Source organism: Schistocerca cancellata, chromosome 2 (genome assembly GCF_023864275.1).
Source record: "Schistocerca cancellata isolate TAMUIC-IGC-003103 chromosome 2, iqSchCanc2.1, whole genome shotgun sequence".
Taxonomy (NCBI): Eukaryota; Metazoa; Arthropoda; class Insecta; order Orthoptera; family Acrididae; genus Schistocerca; species Schistocerca cancellata.
In genome coordinates, this window is record NC_064627.1 from 1083568430 (window position 1) to 1083589854 (window position 21425).

At 40.0% G+C, this 21425-nt stretch overlaps 1 protein-coding gene across 1 annotated transcript in view; it reads left to right on the forward strand.

Moving 5' to 3' along the window:
• The window catches only part of LOC126163088 (uncharacterized), a 102608-nt gene extending 89989 nt beyond the window's left edge, over nt 1–12619 (forward strand). The window contains exons 6-7 of the mRNA XM_049920000.1: nt 2862–3071; nt 10248–12619. Of these exons, the coding sequence (XP_049775957.1) occupies nt 2862–3071; nt 10248–10751 (714 nt within the window). The 3' untranslated portion in view covers nt 10752–12619. The remainder of the gene's footprint in view (nt 1–2861; nt 3072–10247) is intronic.
• The last annotated feature ends 8806 nt before the right edge of the window (nt 12620–21425 follow it).

The following is a 21425-nucleotide window of genomic DNA, read 5'->3' on the forward strand; positions in this document are numbered from 1 at the left end:
CATTGATTTAGAGGGATCCACTTCACTTTTAATGATTGCCGGAAGAAGAACAGGCACTTTTGCATACTTTGCATGGAATTGTACAGTTGTCTTCCCTGTGTTGAGCAATTTTAGTTGATTTCCTGTCATACGGTCACTTATATCTGTCATGTTGATGTTTATGTAGCAAATAGTAGGAGGAATCATAGCAGGCTATTCCTCAGTGAAACAGTTTTGGAAAATGGAATTTAACATTTCGACCTTCACACTGTCGTCCTCTTATTTTGGGGTCACTATAGTCATGATGGGATTGGATAAAAGGTGTTGATCCATGGACCAAAATGTTGTAGAACTTTTTGTCATGTAGATATATTGTGCCTTAGTTTAGATTTGTGTATCAACAAGGCTTTGGGTACATTTAAATTTGTGATGAAATTCTCTTTCCTCTCATAGCAATTTTCAAAAATGCCTGTTGAATCATGGTGGGTCTTTCCAGTCCCTCAGAACTTTGTCTGGCATGTACCTGTCCAAGGCGTATTATAAAGTACTCTTGATTTTATGATTTATACTGAAAATTTTCAGTCTTAGAGATGAATGTTTGATGTTGGCTGCTATGGTGATCTGAAATCTGTTTGTTGTCGTACTTACTTAGCAGCGATATCTTTCAAGCTTTCTTAAAATGCATACTGCACCTATAGTCAGTGATGCTATAGCAGCCTGATAGCACTGGTTGCTTCCTATACATCAATTGAATCGAAAGTTTGTGTCATGTTTAGTAAGGATATGTGGGATGTTACGCACACAGTTTGTCATTCTATTATTAACTGTGCAAGGTAGTTTTCTTTTAAAAAAAAAAAAAAAAAAAAAACAGGAAAGGTATTACACAAATACCTGTTCCTGTGGCTCATCCTAATCACTTGAGTCCCCTAGAGTCTGTAGTTGACAAGTTGAACTCTCCCCCTAATACTATAACATTATCAGCAAATTTTATGCAACTCTGTCCAAGTTTTCTCAGAAATGTCCTGCCAGTACTGCTCCTGATACAGGAAGTCTATAAAAGTATCTGATTAAAATGTTTGATTCATTTTAATACTTGTCTTCATTCAAATTATTTAAAATTAAGAAATTGTACTAATCCCATAAAATATGCAAAAAATTATATTGTATTGATTATAGCTTTAAACATGCCTTTGCCACTGATGCACAGCATACCTTTCCAATAAATGTTCCAATCAGAATTTAAATTTATATTGCTGATCATATCAACTTCCTGTTCCTAATTCTTGGTGGGCATTATCACCATTTATGAGTGACTGTAATTCTTCGCAGTTTTCTATGATGTGTCATAACAAATGTTACCCTCTGTAATTAATGAGGTCCATAATTCTTGCCCCCCCCCCCCCCCCTCTGAAATAGGAACAGATTTATATAGGCCTGGGGAGGAGGAGGTGTTTCTGTATCTTAAAAACCCATAAGTGCGTGTCACACAGTTTGTTACCATAATAGGCGTGTCATGTGTAGTGCTTAAGAGGGCTCCTGCAAATCTACACTCAATTGCAGAGGTTGAGAAATTTGCATCCAAATTTTCACACAGTCAACTGAACAACTGCTTTAAGCCATCTACTCAAATCCAAACCAGAGTACCACATTTGGTTTGCGGAACCCAGTGCACTCAGGAGCCTCCAACAAACCCTCCACCACATCTTGGAAGAGACCTCCAGGCGACCATATCAAATGGACATTGGCCTGACTTCCTTGTCATTTCCCTGTGGAACTTCATCGTCTGCCTAACATTTGAGGCTTGCAGTGCCCACTGAATGCACCCTCTGCACTAGCATGGACGTAGACTTAAACAGTCTAGACTTCAAACAATGGAAACTCCAAGTATGAATATCAACAAGTATGAAAAGATAGATTGCTACTTACCATAAAGAAGACACGTCGAGTTGCAGACAGGCATGATTATGTGAGTGTCTTTTAATCATGCCTATCTATAACTTGACGTGTCTTCTTTACGGTATCTAGAATTCAATGTAGCTTGTTAATATTGACATTTTGATGGTGATGGACTGTTAGGACATTTAACACGACAGTTGTAGGAATGTATGTGTTTACCTTTTTAAGTGAGTGCAGTTGAAATCTCCAGCACGATGGATTGATGTCAGCAAAATTTTCTCTATACAACAGAGATAGGTGTAAGGAGAAGGAGAAAGCCTCACATTAAACATAGTTATTGCTACAGCAGATATTTTGTAATGGAAACAATAAACAAAGATGAGGAAGGACAAACATATGGTCACACGAAACAGTACACAGACTAAACCATGTTTACAATCAGAGTTATATCTTGTTCAGTATGCTTTTTTAAACATAATTTCCAATCCCTTCCTTTGAACTGCTGTATTGCTACATTCACCTTATTCGCCGTTTGGATGTGTTCTCTACCTGTTGTTCCTACAATCACTTCTTTTTTACATGGTTTTCATTTTAAATCACCATTTTACCTCTGCCAAGTCAGGAAACTGTCTTCACTAGTGTTGCTATGGCCATGGATTGGCACACTTGGGTGTGTTTGTGATTGCATGTGTGAAATTATAAATTTTCACTAGAAAGTAGTGGTTGCTCAGAAGCTAGTTAAGCCTCTGTGTTGTTATGTGTGTCTATGTGCCACATGTCAATCAACTGTAGGTGAATGGTTACCATCCTTCATCTTTGTTTATTGCAACTTGTAATTATTTGAAAAGGGGGAAAATACTTGGGGCAGAGCACTTCTAATGTAATGACACATCTGTAGAAATAAAATGCTCTCAGAGATTAAGAAAGAATTAAAAAAAAAAAGTCATATAAATTGTACGGTTAAAAAGTATTTGTTCTCTCCACAGGTGCGTGGAAAACTAGATCGACATCGCCGAACACATACAGGTGAGAAGCCATTTGTCTGTTCAACGTGTGGCAAGGCATTCAGTGATATGCGCAACCTACAATCACATCGGAGCACGCATTCTGATGAACGGCCACACGTCTGCGACACATGCGGGCGTGCCTTTCGTGTTCGTTCTCATCTCATTGATCACTACAAGGTCCACTCGAAGGTTTGTTATTCTGTCTTAAAAAGAATTTTGCATCTTAATACGCATGTGTTGTGGCATTAAAACTGACATTAAAATTCACAAAATAACAATTTTACTTGTGTCTATATAAAAGATATTAAATCAATTTAGGAATACAGTGACTAATGTTTTGTATCCATTAAGTTGCGAGACAGCACTTTGTTTTTGGCAAAACATTTTTATGTTTAACTTCACCATTTAAAGCAATTGTTTCCGTAATGTAGTGGTCACAGTGTCCTCATTGTGAACCTAGAAGTCATGAGACTGATTTCCAGTATCTCCTCAGAGTGTTTACTCTGAGATGGAAAATTTCTCCTCTCAACCCAAAGAGGTTACTTAAGCCCAAATAAGAAACTCACGAATGTCTGTCAGCATCCCCTAGATGAAGGGAAAAAAGGTCTTTTCATTGAATTATCACACCTGACAACTGGAGGTTACGTTGGACTTCTGGTATGGGGTTATTCTGGCAGAGTTAGTAGGTGGAGAAGTCAGACAATTGGCAAGACCTCACGCCATGGAGTAACTGTGATTCATAAGGACAATGTTGGCACCTTTGTCTGCAGGTAGGATGATTAAGTGAGGATCTGTTTTGAGGCTGTGTATGGCTTCTTCTTCTTCTTCTTCTTCTTCTCTCTCTTTTTTTTTTTTTTTTTTTTTTTTTTTTTTTTTTTTTTTTTTTTTTTTGCTGAAAGGTTGGTGTCTTAGGAAGGAGAATAAAATCTTCCACATTGGCTGCTAAAATACTTTTATTATGTCACTCCCAGTTTTGCATCAGTAGAGAGGCATCTTCAGGTAATCGGTTTTTAAAACTGTCATGGCATAGCAAAGTGATTCCATAGAGTATCAAGATATCTGTTTCTATCTAGAAACAGATGAGGGTGTGCAGACACTATATTATTGAAGATATTCTGTAGTAATATGTAGTAAGGATAATTTCTATCTGGATCCTTCTCTCCATCACCAGCTATTTTTAACTGCACAGATGCGAGTTATCCTTACAACACATTCTCCATCCCAGAGCTTTCCTGTTCTCAACCTACAATAATCTACTGTCCCCACACCATTCACCCAACAGTTTCCGCCCCCTCTCTCTCCTGTTGCCACCTCCCAGTTCATGTCCTCTCACCTCATTGTGTGTTGTCCTCTGCCATCATCCACCAGTCTTTTCCCCTCTGTCCTCCTCTCCCTCAGCGACCCGATGCTGCATCTGGCAGCCTTGTCCAGCAACTTCTAATCCCTGCTCGATCTCCCTTTCTCCGTCTGTATCATGCTACTTCTCCCCCTTCAATATCCCACTCCAGATTGCTTCTTTCGATTTACTCAATGTTATCATGTGCACATGAGGTATGCCTACTTGTTTGTTTTCCTTTCTTTTCTGAAAAAGGCTTTGGCCAAAAGCTCAGTGTGTAGCAGTCTTTTAGTTGTACATGTCTGCAACTGTGGGCCATGTTTATGGTCAGTAATAGTCTATTGTTTCTGTTGTTGTTATCAGTCCATAGTCTTGTTTGATGCAGCACTCTATGCTACTCTATCCTGTGCAGGCCTATTCATCTCTTGGTCCCCCTTCCCTCTCTACAAATTTTACCCCCCCCCCCCCCCCCATCCCACACACTTCCCTTGAGTACTAAATTGGTGAGCCCTTGATGTTGTATTAACTGATCCCTTCTTTTAGTCAAGCTATGCCACAAATTTCTTGTCTCCTCAATTCTGTTCAGTACTTCCTCATTAGTTATGTGATCTACCCATCTAATCTTCAGCATTCTTATGGAGCATCACATTTCAAAAACTTCTATTGTCTTCATGCCTAAACTGTTTATCGACCATGTTTCAGTTCCATACATTGCTTCACTCCAGACAAATGCCTCCAAGAAAGACTTCCAGGTTCTCACATTTATTTTCAATGTTAACAAATTTCTCTTCTTCAGAAATGCTTTTCTTGCCAATACCTGTCTGCATTTTATATCCTCACTACTTCAGCCATCATTAGTTATTTTGCTGCCAAAATAGCAAAACTCACCCATACTTTAAGTGTCTCATTGCCTAATCTAATTCGTTCAGCATCACTTGATTTAATTTGACTAAATTTCAATATCCATATTTTGCTTGGTTTGCTCTTCATCTTGTATCCTCCATCTAAGACACTATACATTCTGTTCAGCCACTCTTCGGAGTCCTTTGCTGTCTCAGGCAGAATTACAATGTCATTCCAAAACCTCATAGTTTTTATTTCTTCTCCCTGAATTTTCATTCCTACTCCAAATTTTCCTTTGGTTTCTTGTACTGCTTACTGAGTGTACAGATTGAATAACATCAGGGATAGGCTACAACACTGACTCACTCCCTTCTCAACCACTGCTTCCCTTGCATGTCCCTTAGCTCTTATAACTGCCATCTGGTTTGTGTATAAGTTGTAAATAGCCTTTCAGTCCCAGAGTAAAACTCTGAGGGACGGGAAAAACCCACCGTGGTACAACAACAAAGTTAGGAAACTACTGCGAAAGCAAAGAGAGCTTCACTCCAAGTTTAAACGCAGCCAAAACCTCTCAGACAAACAGAAGCTAAACAATGTCAAAGTTAGTGTAAGGAGGGCTATGCGTGAAGCGTTCAGTGAATTCGAAAGTAAAATTCTATGTACCGACTTGACAGAAAATCCTAGGAAGTTCTGGTCTTACGTTAAATCAGTAAGTGGCTCGAAACAGCATATCCAGACACTCCGGGATGATGAAGGCATTGAAACAGAGGATGACACGCGTAAAGCTGAAATACTAAACACCTTTTTCCAAAGCTGTTTCACAGAGGAAGACTGCACTGCAGTTCCTTCTCTAAATCCTTGCACAAACGAAAAAATGGCTGACATCGAAATAAGTGTCCAAGGAATAGAAAAGCAACTGGAATCACTCAACAGAGGAAAGTCCACTGGACCTGACGGGATACCAATTCGATTCTAAACAGAGTACGCGAAAGAACTTGCCCCCCTTCTAACAGCCGTGTACCGCATGTCTCTAGAGCAATGGAAGGTTCCAAATGATTGGAAAAGAGCACAGGTAGTCCCAGTCTTCAAGAAGGGTCGTCGAGCAGATGCGGAAAACTATAGACCTATATCTCTGACATCGATCTGTTGTAGAATTTTAGAACATGTTTTTTGCTCGAGTATCATGTCGTTTTTGGAAACTCAGAATCTACTATGTAGGAATTAACATGGATTCCTGAAACAGCGATCGTGTGAGACCCAACTCGCTTTATTTGTTCATGAGACCCAGAAAATATTAGATACAGGCTCCCAGGTAGATGCTATTTTTCTTGACTTCCGGAAAGCGTTCGATAAAGTTCCGCACTGTCGCCTGATAAACAAAATAAGAGCCTACGGAATATCAGACAAGCTGTGTGGCTGGATTGAAGAGTTTTTAGCAAACAGAACATAGCATGTTGTTATCAATGGAGAGACGTCTACAGACGTTAAAGTAACCTCTGGCGTACCACAGGGGAGTGTTATGTGACCATTGCTTTTCACAATATATATAAATGACCTAGTAGATAGTGTTGGAAGTTCCATGCGGCTTTTCGCGGATGATGCTGTAGTATACAGAGAAGTTGCAGCATTAGAAAATTGTAGCGCATGGAACTTCCGACACTATCTACTAGGTCATTTATAAATATTGTGAAAAGCAATAGTCCCATAACACTCCCTTGTGGCACGCCAGAGGTTACTTTAACGTCTGTAGACGTCTCTCCATTGATAAAAACATGCTGTGTTCTGTTTGCTAAAAACTCTTCAATCCAGCCACACAGCTGGTCTGATATTCCGTAGGCTCTTACATTGTTTATCAGGCGACAGTGCGGAACTGTATCGAACGCCTTCCGGAAGTCAAGAAAAATAGCATCTACCTGGGAGCCTGTATCTAATATTTTCTGGGTCTCATGAACAAATAAAGCGAGTTGGGTCTCACACGATCGCTGTTTCAGGAATCCATGTTGATTCCTACATAGTAGATTCTGAGTTTCCAAAAACGACATGATACTCGAGCAAAAAACATGTTCTAAAATTCTACAACAGATCGACGTCAGAGATATAGGTCTATAGTTTTGCGCATCTGCTCGACGACCCTTCTTGAAGACTGGGACTACCTGTGCTCTTTTCCAATCATTTGGAACCTTCCGTTCCTCTAGAGACTTGCGGTACACGGCTGTTAGAAGGGGGGCAAGTTCTTCCGCGTACTCTGTGTAGAATCGAATTGGTATCCCGTCAGGTCCAGTGGACTTTCCTCTGTTGAGTGATTCCAGTTGCTTTTCTATTCCTTGGACACTTATTTCGATGTCAGCCATTTTTTCGTTTGTGCAAGGATTTAGAGAAGGAACTGCAGTGCGGTCTTCCTCTGTGAAACAGCTTTGGAAAAAGGTGTTTAGTATTTCAGCTTTACGCTTGTCATCCTCTGTTTCAATGCCATCATCATCCCGGAGTGTCTGGACATGCTGTTTCGAGCCACTTACTGATTTAACATAAGACCAGAACTTCCTAGGATTTTCTGTCAAGTCGGTACCTAGTATTTTACTTTCGAATTCACTAAAAGCTTCACGCATAGCCCTCCTTACGCTAACTTTGACATCATTTAGCTTCTGTTTGTCTGAGAGGTTTTGGCTGCGTTTAAATTTGGAGTGAAGCTCTCTTTGCTTTCGCAGTAATTTCCTAACTTTGTTGTTGTACCACGGTGGGTTTTTCCCGTCCCTCACAGTTTTACTCGGCACGTACCTGTCTAAAACGCATTTTACGATTGCCTTGAACTTTTTCCATAAACACTCAACATTGTCAGTGTCGGAACAGAAATTTTCGTTTTGATCTGTTAGGTAGCCTGAAATCTGCCTTCTATTACTCTTGCTAAACAGATAAACCTTCCTCCCTTTTTTTATATTCCTATTAACTTCCATATTCAGGGATGCTGCAACGGCCTTATGATCACTGATTCCCTGTTCTGCGCTTATAGAGTCGAAAAGTTCGGGTCTGTTTGTTATCAGTAGGTCCAAGATGTTATCTCCACGAGTCGGTTCTCTGTTTAATTGCTCGAGGTAATTTTCGGATAGTGCACTCAGTATAATGTCACTCGATGCTCTGTCCCTACCACCTGTCCTAAACATCTGAGTGTCCCAGTCTATATCTGGTAAATTGAAATCTCCACCTAAGACTATAACATGCTGAGAAAATTTATGTGAAATGTATTCCAAATTTTCTCTCAGTTGTTCTGCCACTAATGCTGCTGAGTCGGGGGGTCGGTAAAAGGAGCCAATTATTAACCTAGCTCGGTTGTTGAGTGTAACCTCCACCCATAATAATTCACAGGAACTATCCACTTCTACTTCACTATAGGATAAACTACTACTAACAGCAACGAACACTCCACCACTGGTTGCATGCAATCTATCCTTTCTAAACACCGTCTGTACGTTTGTAAAAATTTCAGCAGAATTTATCTCTGGCTTCAGCCAGCTTTCTGTACCTATAACGATTTCAGCTTCGGTGCTTTCTATCAGCGCTTGAAGTTCCGGTACTTTACCAATGCAGCTTCGACAGTTTACAATTACAATACCGATTGCTGCTTGGTCCCCGCATGTCCTGACTTTGCCCCGCACCCGTTGAGGCTGTTGCCCTTTCTGTACTTGCCCGAGGCCATCTAACCTAAAAAACCGCCCAGCCCACGCCACACAACCCCTGCTACCCGTGTAGCCGCTTGTTGCGTGTAGTGGACTCCTGACCTATCCAGCGGAACCCGAAACCCCACCACCCTATGGCGCAAGTCGAGGAATCTGCAGCCCACATGGTCGCAGAACCGTCTCAGCCTCTGATTCAGACCCTCCACTCGGCTCTGTACCAAAGGTCCGCAGTCAGTCCTGTCGACGATGCTGCAGATGGTGAGCTCTGCTTTCATCCCACTAGCGAGACTGGCAGTCTTCACCAAATCAGATAGCCGCTGGAAGCCAGAGAGGATTTCCTCCGATCCATATCCACGTCATTGGTGCCGACATGAGCGACCACCTGCAGATGGGTGCACCCTGTACCCTTCATGGCATCCGGAAGGACCCTTTCCACATCTGGAATGACTCCCCCCGGTATGCACACGGAGTGCACTTTGGTTTTCTTCCCCTCCCTTGCTGCCATATCCCTAAGGGGCCCCATTACGCGCCTGACGTTGGAGCTCCCAACTACCAGTAAGCCCACCCTCTGCGACCGCCCGGATCTTGCAGACTGAGGGGGCAACCTCTGGAACAGGACAAGCAGCCATGTCAGGCCGAAGATCAGTATCAGCCTGAGACAGAGCCTGTAACCGGTTCGTCAGACAAACTGGAGAGGCCTCCAAGCTACTTGAATAGTGTAAACAACTGAACTTTAAACTTCCTGTATTCACACTTTCTTTTACAACAACACTATTTCATATACTAAGTGGGTTGACAGATTGTTTTATACATATTTAGCTTGTGCAATAACAAGACAGGAATTATATATCACATAAGCCAATTCAGCAGTCATTTGTTACAGTGTCCATTATGGTCACGACCTTTCCCCTTTCTCTTCTTGTCTCTAAACAGCTTCAAAGCATGATACCAAGAAACAAGCACCCCCACATAGCATTTGGGGATGCTCACTCCCCATTTTGTCTTTTAGAAGTATTCTTCCATCTAGACATACCATAATAACATTTCCCACAGTTGGATGTCACGATATGTACTTACTTACTTCTAAATGTCATAAACGTCTTTCATCATCACAGGGCTTGCAAGTGGGATATGCTATCCTAAAAATGTCATGTCACACCTCATCCCCTCAGTGCTTCCTTTCAGACAGTAAGTGAGGTGTGTATCAACTTTGGTTCAGATTGATCTTTTAGTTTAGGAGGTGGAACATGTGCGACGTATGTGAGTGTGTGTGAGTGTGTGTGTGTGTGTGTGTGTGTGTGTGTGCATGTTGCATATGACAGTTACTGTGGAGGGAGAGGGGGAAAATATTAGCCCTTTTTCACTTATATTAAATAGCTGCTTCTTATCTAGCTATATCCACAGGACCACATTGATATTTAGGAACCTCTAAGTATTGTGTGACATTTTTCTTCGTTTCTCGTCTCTGAGCAATGTTTTACGCATCCTTTTATTGGTATATCTTGCTACTTACAGGACACACCTTTCACCTGTGATACTTGTGGAAAGTCTTTTAAGTGGAAGACGAACCTCAACATCCACAGGAACGTACACACTGGGGAACGTTTCCCTTGCAATTTGTGTGGCAACGAGTACATTCGACGAGCCGACCTGACGAAACACCGGCGCTCCCATGGGCCCGCTTCCCTCACAGACACTGCAGTGGAGGCAGAGGAGGAAGCACCCCCGGAGGGTGACGGTGATAGCCGATCTGCGTCGTGCGACTATGTTTGCGCTGTGTGTTGCAAGAGCTACAGTGACCAGGATGTGCTGCAGAAGCATCTCAGGACACATGGCGAGCACCGTCCCTTTGTCTGTGATATTTGTGGGAAGGGCTTCCACTTCCACTGGTACCTCAGCTCACACAAGAAGGTCCACCTTGATAGTAAAACTTACACTTGTAGGACTTGTGGCAAATCGTTCAACAAGAAAAACTGTTTACTCTCCCACACGAGGTGCCACGCTGAACAGGGTTTATGATATTACGCTTAAAAGCAGTACAAAGTCTTGTTGTTTTATGTCTTATATTTTGTACAAATAATTAGCCATATTTCAGCGGATTTTGGGTGCAAAGTTTGTAACTGTAATGTGTTTTACATTTACATTTTGAAGTCTGTTGATGCTTCAGCCTAAAGAGATAATGTTGACAGTTTCGTTTGTTTATATTTACAGTTAAATTTGTTTGGTTTGCTTTGTTAGAAGAATTTATGTGGTCTCAGTAACCCCATTTTGTGTGGGAAATAATTTTAAAGTTACATACAGTATTATTTTCTATATGTAAATAAATTCTTTCGACTTGTTTTTGTGATTACACCACTTATCTTGTTCGTTGTTGACTGTATGAAACCATTTCAAATATGTTCTAAGCTATATTTTGTTGTAATTGTAAAAGAGTGGAAGACATTTTTTTTAAATGTTTATATTTAAGCAGATGTTAATTTATCATAGATCAATTTCTTTCTTCTTCATCTTGTGGCCTAAATTTTACACTCATTGGATAGTAGTGATCTGCAGTTTGTTGAAACAAAAAGCATGTAAAGGTAACACTGTTAATTTTGAACCAGCAACAGTTTGACTGTCAGTTTGCGGTTTATATTCATATGGCATAATGTTTAGACCTATTTGTGCGGTGATACAATTAATTTTGTAAAGCATACTGTCACATTCCAGACATATAGGTAGATAATAGGCAACAGGATTAAATTACATTAAAATCTTTTGAGGTGTACAGCCACATCATCACATTTAATACTAAAATGACACACGTTTCAGCCATTTTACAGTGTCCTCCTTCAGGACATAGTCTAGTCTAGTGTGAGGAAGGTTGCTGCAACACAGCTGAAACATTTTTTATTTTAGTAATCTATTTTATATGACATGCAAAAGATTTTATTGTAATTGATACTGGCCATGAAAGCCTAACTATTTGTGTTAGGAACAAAATTGTGTATACTGGGTGGTACTGAAAAGAACTTGTATCACATATCTGGTGTTAGGTGAACAAATTGTCTTTTCTGTAGGTACCATGCTGAGGGTAGTCAGTACCAAACTAAAGACTTCAATTGCTCTCAGATAAAAACCCTATTCAAATACCTACAACTAATCCAGGAAACGAATGAGGGGCCTCATTTGGCCACACACTGTGTCAAAAAACTTACATCCGAAGACTGAATTCTTGAGCCCTGGCAGCACTTGTACCAAAGTCTTGTCTCCACCAACCCCACTCTTTCTTTAATGACTGCAGTATGCATTGACCTTTTTTGATCCTATCACTTGAAGTTCTGTGAAAATCCTTCCTTTAACCCTGTAGGACAGCTGACATTGTATAGTAGCTAGCAGCTTATCAGTGGTGCCACACTTGTGGTAGGAAGCTATTAATACCACCTTCTCATGTCTTAATCGAATAACATTCTCTGCTATGCCTACGAGCATCATCCCACTGATAACAATGCAATATCTCCAGCTGTGTGGCCACTCCTCACTACACTATGCTGCGGAATTACCTCAACTTCTTATTGTTTTTTGGTAGTATGTAATAAACTACATATACACGACCATCTAAAGTTGTTTTTGACTGTGACAGTATGAAGCTCCCAAGTACAAAGTGTAATTAGGGAAAGTTGGTTTAGGTGTGTGTGCTGTAACTGTTTTACCTACATCATGTTATCTCTTTCTGGCATATTGTTGAGTAGCAGTAAGATGACTTATGTGTGGTTCCACATTTTCATCTCAATATTTGAAAACTTGTATCTGTGCATCGACATATTGCTGCTTTTTGCTGCACCCACGGATATGGGACCAGAACTCAATGTCTTTACCTCACAACATTACAGGACAGAAATAAAATGTAGTAGTGTTCATTATATTTTAATTGCAAAGTATTGATGCTTGTTTATTCGACTTGCCTTTTCCTCTTTGTTTATCCAACTTGCCTTTTCCTCATGGTTATGTTTCAGATAGTGTCATTTAGTGGGTAAGTATCATATTAAAAGTTTAAAGTTGTGGAGATTCAATTCCAGTTAATTCTAGGATTTTCTTCAATCAGTGCTTTCTGTATGTGCAAGATTACAAGTTGCAAAGTGACTGGGAGATCAAACTTGATTGTAAATTTCTCTTTTAATATCTGACAAACAAATATTGAAATTGGAGGGAGGCAAGGGCAATACCGCTTCCATTCAGACTATCTAGCAAACTCTGTGGTGCTCAAGCCAGTTTCTAGGCTGACGATTGTTTTACTTCAACAACATTATGAAGCAGTTATATTCCTACTCGTTTTAAAGTTGACATGTTGAATTGCAGACAGACAGGCAAAACCTAAAGACCGTTACACGTTGAGCTTTCAGCCAAAGTCTTCTACAGAAAAAAACTGCACACACTCACACACAAAAGCATCCACACCTCATGCACACATGATCACTATCTTCAGCCACTCCAGCCTGAATGCAACTCTCACACTGAATGAAAGCAGCAATCCAGAGTGGGATGGGGAAAGGAGAGGGATATAAGGGTACGGGTGATAGGAGAGAAGGGCACTGTGTGGCAGAGCATGCAGGGACTAAAAGGCAGCAGGACAAGGGAAATGGAAAAGGGAAAAGAAGAGGAGGGAAAGATCAATGGGTGTATTGGCAGAGAGCAGTGCACAATGAGGGTGAGGGGACATGAACAGTGAGGAGGTGATAGGACAGAGGGGCAACAACTATTGGCTGGAGGGTATGGGAACAGTATATTATTGTAGATTAAGGCCTGGATGATTTTAGGAGTGGAGTATGTGTTGTAAGAATAACTCCCAACTAGGCTCTGCCCTCCCCCCACCAGCTTTCTGAACTGTGCAGATGGGAATTATTGTTCAACACATTCACCAATACATCATCAGTGGTGGCATTTCCAGCATCTTCTGCAAAGAGCTGCTCTATTCAATAAATGGACTAAATCATGTCACAGCTCATAAACATTTTTCACTCTTTGAGCTGGTGGTCCAGATGACAATACTGACATTCGACAATCCTAATACAGGTTTGGTGGTTTTCCTAAAGTACTTAAGGAATGTGCCAGGATGATTCTGTTGAAAAGGACAGGGCTAGTTTCCTTCCCTCATGCCAGTTTGTGCTTTCTCTAATGACCTTGTTATACACAGGACACTACACCCTAAAATTCTTTTCATAAGCATTTTTCAGGCCAGTTTCATTTGGACTGTCTGTACAATTTGCACTTACATAGGCATAACTTAATGAGATAAATTTAACAGAAAAGAAAGTACTTTGAGAAAAGCTGTTGTTCTCTTAGTTACACAAAATAGCTGCAGTTTTATCTCCTACTGCTAACTTATATATTAGTTGTGGTAAAAACATAACTAGTAAGTTCATCCTGAATTTAAGTATAAAAACTACAGAAGTTGATTGCCACCTAAAAGTTCTGAAATGTGAAAGATAGAGTGTGTGAAACAAATCTAACAATATGTGTGTCTTCAACCAAATAGACAGAAAATTCCTCTTTCCAGATGAAAGCAAGCTTTCTCTGACAATGTAAGATTCATTAATGAGAAAAAAGAGGACTAAATTGACTGAAACAAGATTATTCTTGGAACAAGTATGAAAGTCGTCCAGGATGTCATGTGAAGAGAGACATGGGAAGACCAGCAATTAAATTCCTACAAAAGAATGAGATCAGAAAATGAAACAAAATATTGAAGACAAACAACCCTATTCAATTCCTAATTGATAAACTAATTGAATCCTAAATATAATAAAATTGTATTGTTTCATTATTATTATTTTATTATTATTATTATTATTAGCAGTAATGTGACAGCATCAGATGTTGATTCCAAATGTAATGATTGCCAAAGGATAGGGAAGATTATTGTTGTGACACATTACTAGAACAAGTTCCAGTGTTCACCAGGAGTAATTTAGCAAATAGTCAGAAACTCAAGGCATTAAAACTGAACCAAGTAAAAATATGGAATCCTAATGAGAAGCACGGTATTTCCCAAATACTGTTAGTCTTAGTAAGTTATAAGAAAAAGCATTACATGGTAATTGGCCTCAGTATTCATGCATTGAGTAGAAGAGGCTGCTGAAGAGAGAAGCCTCCAAGTTGGTCTCGAAAATATATATCTCGGAATGATAGCATTTCTTTTTCTCAGAAAATGTATGCAGCAGGGTAACAGCCTTTTTATGTACAGCAAAGACACTCTTGATATCATGTCTCCCTGTTGCATCCACTGAATGTATCCATCTATTCCTTTGAAACAAATACTTCTTGTCAACAACAAACTTTGTGATGCTATATATGAATGACCTACAATATAAACAACAAAATATTTAGCTCTGATTGTCTTAAATTACATCAGTTTCTTTTATATTAAACAGAACAAGTTCTGTTGGTAGTTGATACTCTTACTGTGGCTAGTTCTAATAGCCTGATGGCCACAGAGAAGATTGAAAGTAAAATTTTTAAGAACTTGTAAATGTAACATACAAGGTATGATCAAAAAGTAATGCAAGTGGTCATTTCCTAATGCTCCTATTGTCCCGAGCGCTACCCCGACATTGGGGAATGGTGGAGGAGGATATCAGATTTCCAGCACTACAGTCCGCTCCGAGCTGTGGAAGCATCAGCATCATTGTTCGTGTAAACCCTTGTTCAGTGGTTGTGTCATCACACAAGATGCAGTCAATTTTAGAGCAGTGCTACTTATTCAAGTTTTGTTCAAAACTCAAAAAACCTGTGGCTAAAACTTAAAAAATGATTGAAGAGGCATATGGTGAGTCCGCCATGTCTTAGTCGGAATTTTCTAGATGGATAGAACAATTTAACAAGGGCTGTGAAGAAGTTGCTGATGAAGACTGCTCAGGATGGCTGATGGCTGTCAACAAGATCAATGCCCAATAACATGACCCATGCACGTGTGTTGCTGAATGCAGACAGACGTGTGAGTGTCCGGTGGCTAGCGGATGAGCTAAACATGTCGTTTGGGACAGCATTTAACATCATTACCGATGATTTGAACATGCATAAATTATGTGCCAAATTGGTTCCAAAACTGTTGAGTGACGACCAGAAGTGTGATCTTTTGGAGGTTGCGACAGAACTTGTGGAATGGCTCGAAAGAGACCCAGGTGTTTTAGATAATGTCATAACCAGTGATGACCCAGAAACGAAGTGCCAACTTATATAGGGAGACCTACACAGAGAGAAACAGTCTTCATAATAAAATAAGGGAAATCAGAGCTCACACAGAAAGATGTAGGTGTTCGTTTTTTCTGCGCACTTTACGAGATTGGAATAATAGAGAATTGTGAAGGTGATTACATGAACTCTTTGCTGGGCTCTTAAATGTGATTTGCAGAGTATCCATGTAGATGTTCAGCGGCACACACCCATGTCTCCCAAGCACAAGAACGCTAGAATGAGCAAATGAAAAATGAAAACCATGCTCATTAGCTTCTTCAATGTGAAAGGCTTCATCCATTCAGAGTTTGTATTGCAAGGAATGACTGTGAATGCAGCTTACTACCTCAGAGTGTTAAAAAGACTAGCGGTTCGCATCACCAGCATAAGGCATATGCCTGCTTCAATGTGGACAGCGATCAGGACAACACATCATGCTACACCACTTTGTTGATTTGTGAAAACATTCCACAGCCACTGTACAGCTAGTGGCTAGTGTTACTACCTCTGGATCACGGGGACCCAGGTTCGATTCCCGGAGAGGTCAGGGATTTTCTCCACCCAGGGACTGGGTGTTTGTGTTAATCTCATCATCATTTGGGAAGTGGCAAGATTGGGACTGGAAAGATTGGGAACTTGTATGGGCGCTGATGACCATGATGTTGAGTGCCCTACAAACCAACATCATATCATCATCATCATCATCACTGTACAGTCCTAACATTGCATAATCAGACTTCTTCCTGTTTCCGCACATGAAAACAAAGATGAGGAGGTGTCATTTTGCTACCATTGAGGACATGCAAAAAGTGACAACACATGCTCTAAAGGAAATTCCAGTCACTGCCTTCCACAAAGCATATGAGGCACAGGGGAATTGCTGGAAGAAGTCTTTATCACTGCTCAAGGCAACAACATTGAATAATTTTAATAGGTTGTACAATTTGGATCAATAAACTTAGTTGTACAGGCACAATTGCATGCATTACTTTTTATCACACCTTGTACATTCATTTTTGCACAATAAAGCTTACTACTCAAATGGTACATGTGATGCAGGGTCATAAATCAGTAACTGAGAAGCTGTTGGAGTGTTAGCAATACCAAAAGTCATTTTAAAGTCTGGTTACAAATTCAACACAGCCATATGTGTCTTATGATTTGCAGAAAGTTATGTGCGAATATAGTTAAAGTACAAAATTACTAGATGACAGAATGAATAGCCAGAACTTCCCTTCAGGAGGTTAAATTCCAACTTCTACCAAAAGACACACACAAAAGCATGTGACAACAAGCTGGCTTCTCCCCATCTGTTATGTTTTTTCTGTTCCCATAAATAATTTTTTCACTAATTTTTATCTTATTTTCAATGCACTTTTCTATTGGCAAGTATCACTTACACGAAAATCTTGAGATCTTATTTAGACTTAATTTCACTTGAAGTTATTGTTCAGGTTGTCATTTTGGCTGCCCTTTTTACACTGATGTAATTAGCTTTCATTAGGGCACTCATAAGTGAGGGAGAGGTAAGGTATTTGGCAATTTGGAAAGGTAAATACAAAGTCTGTTCAAAAAAATTCCGGAACATTCACAATTTCACATCAATGGTGTGTTGGAGTGAAATGCAGTTGGCATCCCTACACACTCTTGTGTTGAATGTGTTAACTGCCAGAAGTCTCATTGTTGTACGTTTGTTAGTTACTTTTTAAGTGCTGTATTGAGCAAAATGTTTTGCCACACAGTTTGCCAATTTTGAGAGGGTAGAGTCAGAGGAGCTAAGCATCTGCATTAAATTTTGCATGAAACTCAAGAAAACTTTTGCAGAGACACACCAAATGATGCAAGAAGCCTATGGTGATGAGTGCTTAAGCCATACTCGGTGTTACGAATGGTTCACACTTTTTAAAAATGGCCTTATGGAACTTAAGGATGACCCTTGTTCAGGACACCAATGCCTACCGACAACCCTTGTGTCAGGAATGTCAATAAAATTGTGCATGCCAATCGAAGACTGACTATCCAAGAAATTGCAGAAGAATGTAGCATTTCTGTTGGATCATGTCACGAAATCCTGGCACAGCTTCTTGGAATGCGTCGTGTAGCCAACAAGTTCATTCCATGGCTCATGAGTCAACACCAGAAAGACCACTTTGCAATCTGTGGAGAGCTTTTGAATCGCACAAATGAAAACGAGATTTTTCCTTAAGAGAATCATACGGTAACTGATGATGAAATGTGGGCCTATGGTTATAACATTGAAACCAATGTTTGATCTTCACAATGATTCGGGAAAGGTTCTCCAAGACAAAAGAAAATTGGCAGGTCAGATCAAATGTCAAAGCCTTGCTGATAGTTTTCTTTGACTTTGAAGGATTATTTCATCATGAATTCGTGCCACAGGGAAACCTGTTAATCCATGGTACCATCAGGATGTTGTGACACCTGTGAGAAATGGCCTGAAATGTGGCGAGACAATTTATGGCTCTTGCAACACGATAATGCAACTGCACATTCATCCCTGTTGGTGCGTGACTACTGTACAAAAAGTGAAATCACTTTGCTGCCTCATCCTCCATACTCTCCAGACCTGGCACCTGTGGACTCTTTTTTTTTTTATTTCTAGAGTTGAAAACCCCATTAAAAGTAAGATGATTTGTAATGATACATGAATAAAAGAAAATTCACAGATGGTACTTTGCGCAATCCAGCAAGAGGCACAACAAGACTGCTTCTGGAAGTGGAAATGGCATTGGGATTCATGTATCAACTGTGGAGGAAAGTATTTCAATAGAGACCATGCACAAAAAGTAAAACGTAAGCATAGAAAAATTTTACGGACAATGTTCTGGAATTTATTGAACAGACATCTTTTGTAAAGTTAAGAAGTAGTGACAGAGATGGGAACAGGTGGCTCTCAATAGCTCCAAAATAACTGAAAGAGTGACATTCACAAAGTTGGTGGAAAGCAAAGGGATAAATGTAGAGTACCAAGCAACGAACGTCACGTGACCGCTTTCTGATTTCAGCTAAATGCCAGATGCACTTCCGAATTTTAGTCACTCATATGCCACAAATTTTAGTCACATGCATATTTTATTGTCTCTCTTCCAGCACTGACAACACAAGGGCACGTGTGACTCGTACTGATCAGCTCCTGCACCATAAATTTTGACACAGAAGTAACATGGATTCTGAAAGTGCATTGCAGAGACATTCATCTTTAAACGCAGTATTTATTTTTAGCAAGGAGTATGAAACTAAATTAATGCTGTTGTAATACACCACAATGAGTAGAAGAAAAAATGACATTCAAAACACTTAATAAATATTTCAGATCTTGTCTCATATTGCATAATGCATTTAAATACAGTTACAATTACTGTTATTAACCAGTTAATCATCCAATCATGCAGACAGCACTTTCTGAGGCAATTACAGTGCCACAATTTTGGAATCTGAAAAAGAGAACAGTCAACACAAAGTATTCTCAATGATGGCTGACTTTTAAAGATTAGTACTTGGGGGCTGCTGGCTAACTTATCATGCCCTTACTATAGCTAGACCATTGAGGCCCTATAATGTGTTTTTGTTGTTGTTGTTATTGTGGTCTTCACTCCAAAGTCTGTTTTGATGCAGCTCTCCATGCTATTGTATACTGTGCAAACCTCTTCATCTCCAAGTAACTATTGAAAGCTGCATCCTTGTGATACAGCTGCTTCTATTTTCTCCAAAGGCCTTTTTAATTTTCCTATAAGTAGTATCTATCTTTCCCCTAGTGATATATGCTTCTGAATTCTTACATGTCCTCCAGCCATTCCTGCTTAGCCATTGTGCACTTCCTGTCAGTCTAATTTTTGAGACGCTTGTATTCCCTTTCATCTGCTTCATTTACTGCACTTTTATATTTTTGAAATTCAATATCTCTTGTGCCACCCAAGGATTTCTACTAGGCCTCGTCTTTTTCCCTATTTGATCCTCTGCTGCCTTCACGACTGCATCTCTCAAAGCTATCCATTCTTCTTCTACTGTATTCCTTTCCCTCTTTTTGTCAGTTGTTCCCTAATGCTCCCTCTGAAACTCCCAAAAACCTCTGATTCTTTCAGTTTATCCAGGTCCCATCTCTTCAAACCTTTCTGCAATTTCTTCAGTTTTAACCTACAGTTCATAATGTCTTAAAATTTAAAACCTGGTTCCAAAATTCCAATCTTACCATTACATAATCAATCTGAAACCTTCTGGTGTCTCGATGTCTCTTCCATTAATACAACCTTGTTTCTTTGATACTTAAACCAAGTATCAGCAATGATTAAATTACTCTCTGTGCAAAAGTCTACCAGGCAGTTTCCTCTTTCATTCCTTTTCCCCAGTCCATATTCACCTATTTTTTCCTTCTCTTACTTTTCCTACTATTGAATTCCAGTCCCTCATGACTATTAAATTTTCATCTCCCTCAAGTATGTGAATAATATTTTATATCTCACCATACATTGCTTCAGTCTCTTCATCATCTGCAGAGCTAGTTGGCATATAAATTTGTACTGCTGTGGTGGTTATGGACTTCGTGTCTCATTGCATACACTATGCTGTTCGTAGTAGCTTAGGTGTATTTCTATTTTCTTATACATTGTGAAACTTACTCCTGCATTACCGCTATTGAATTTTGTATTTATAACCCTGTATTCACCTGAGCAGAAGTCCTGTTCCTCCTACCACCGAACTTTGCTAATTCCCACTTATATCTAACTATAACTTACCCATTTCTCTTTTTATTTTCTAACCTAACTGCCCCATTAAGGGATCAGACATTCCACGCTCTGATCCCCTTGCTCTAAGTCATTCACAGTACCAGCACAGCAAGGCCATTTTGATTGACGTTACAAGGCTAGATCAGTCAATCTTCCAGACTCTTGCCCTGCAACTACTGAACAGGCTGGTGCCCATCTTCAGGAACCACATGTTTGTCTGTCCTCTCAACAGATACCCCTCTGTTGTGGTTGCACCTACCATACATCTATCTGTATTGTCGAGGCACACTGGCCTCCCCACTAATGGTGAGGTCCATGGTTAATAAGGGGGGGTGTTATATAGATTACCAATTGATGATAAGATCAGTTCAAATGTGGCCTGAAGTTGCACCCCACAATGTCTGTATTGACTCTTGAGCAAAAAAGTTTGACGACCACTGATCCAGTGGGACACTACAGATCTGAATCCTATGATTTAAGTCGCATCCTAGGTTGTCACAGAACCATCAAAGTCTCGTGTTCTATGTATTAGTCGCAATTAAGTTCACAATCAAAACAAATTTTCTACTTGAGGGCAATCTGATATACTGTGTATGGCTCAAGCTTTCCACTTGACTCAGAATAAGGAGACCAAAATAAGTTCTGGTGGCAATGCTGCAGGTTGTGAGCTTCTTTGAAATTCTGTAAGGCCGATCTTCTCATCCAGCTCTGCCAGTTGGTTGAATAACCCAGATGT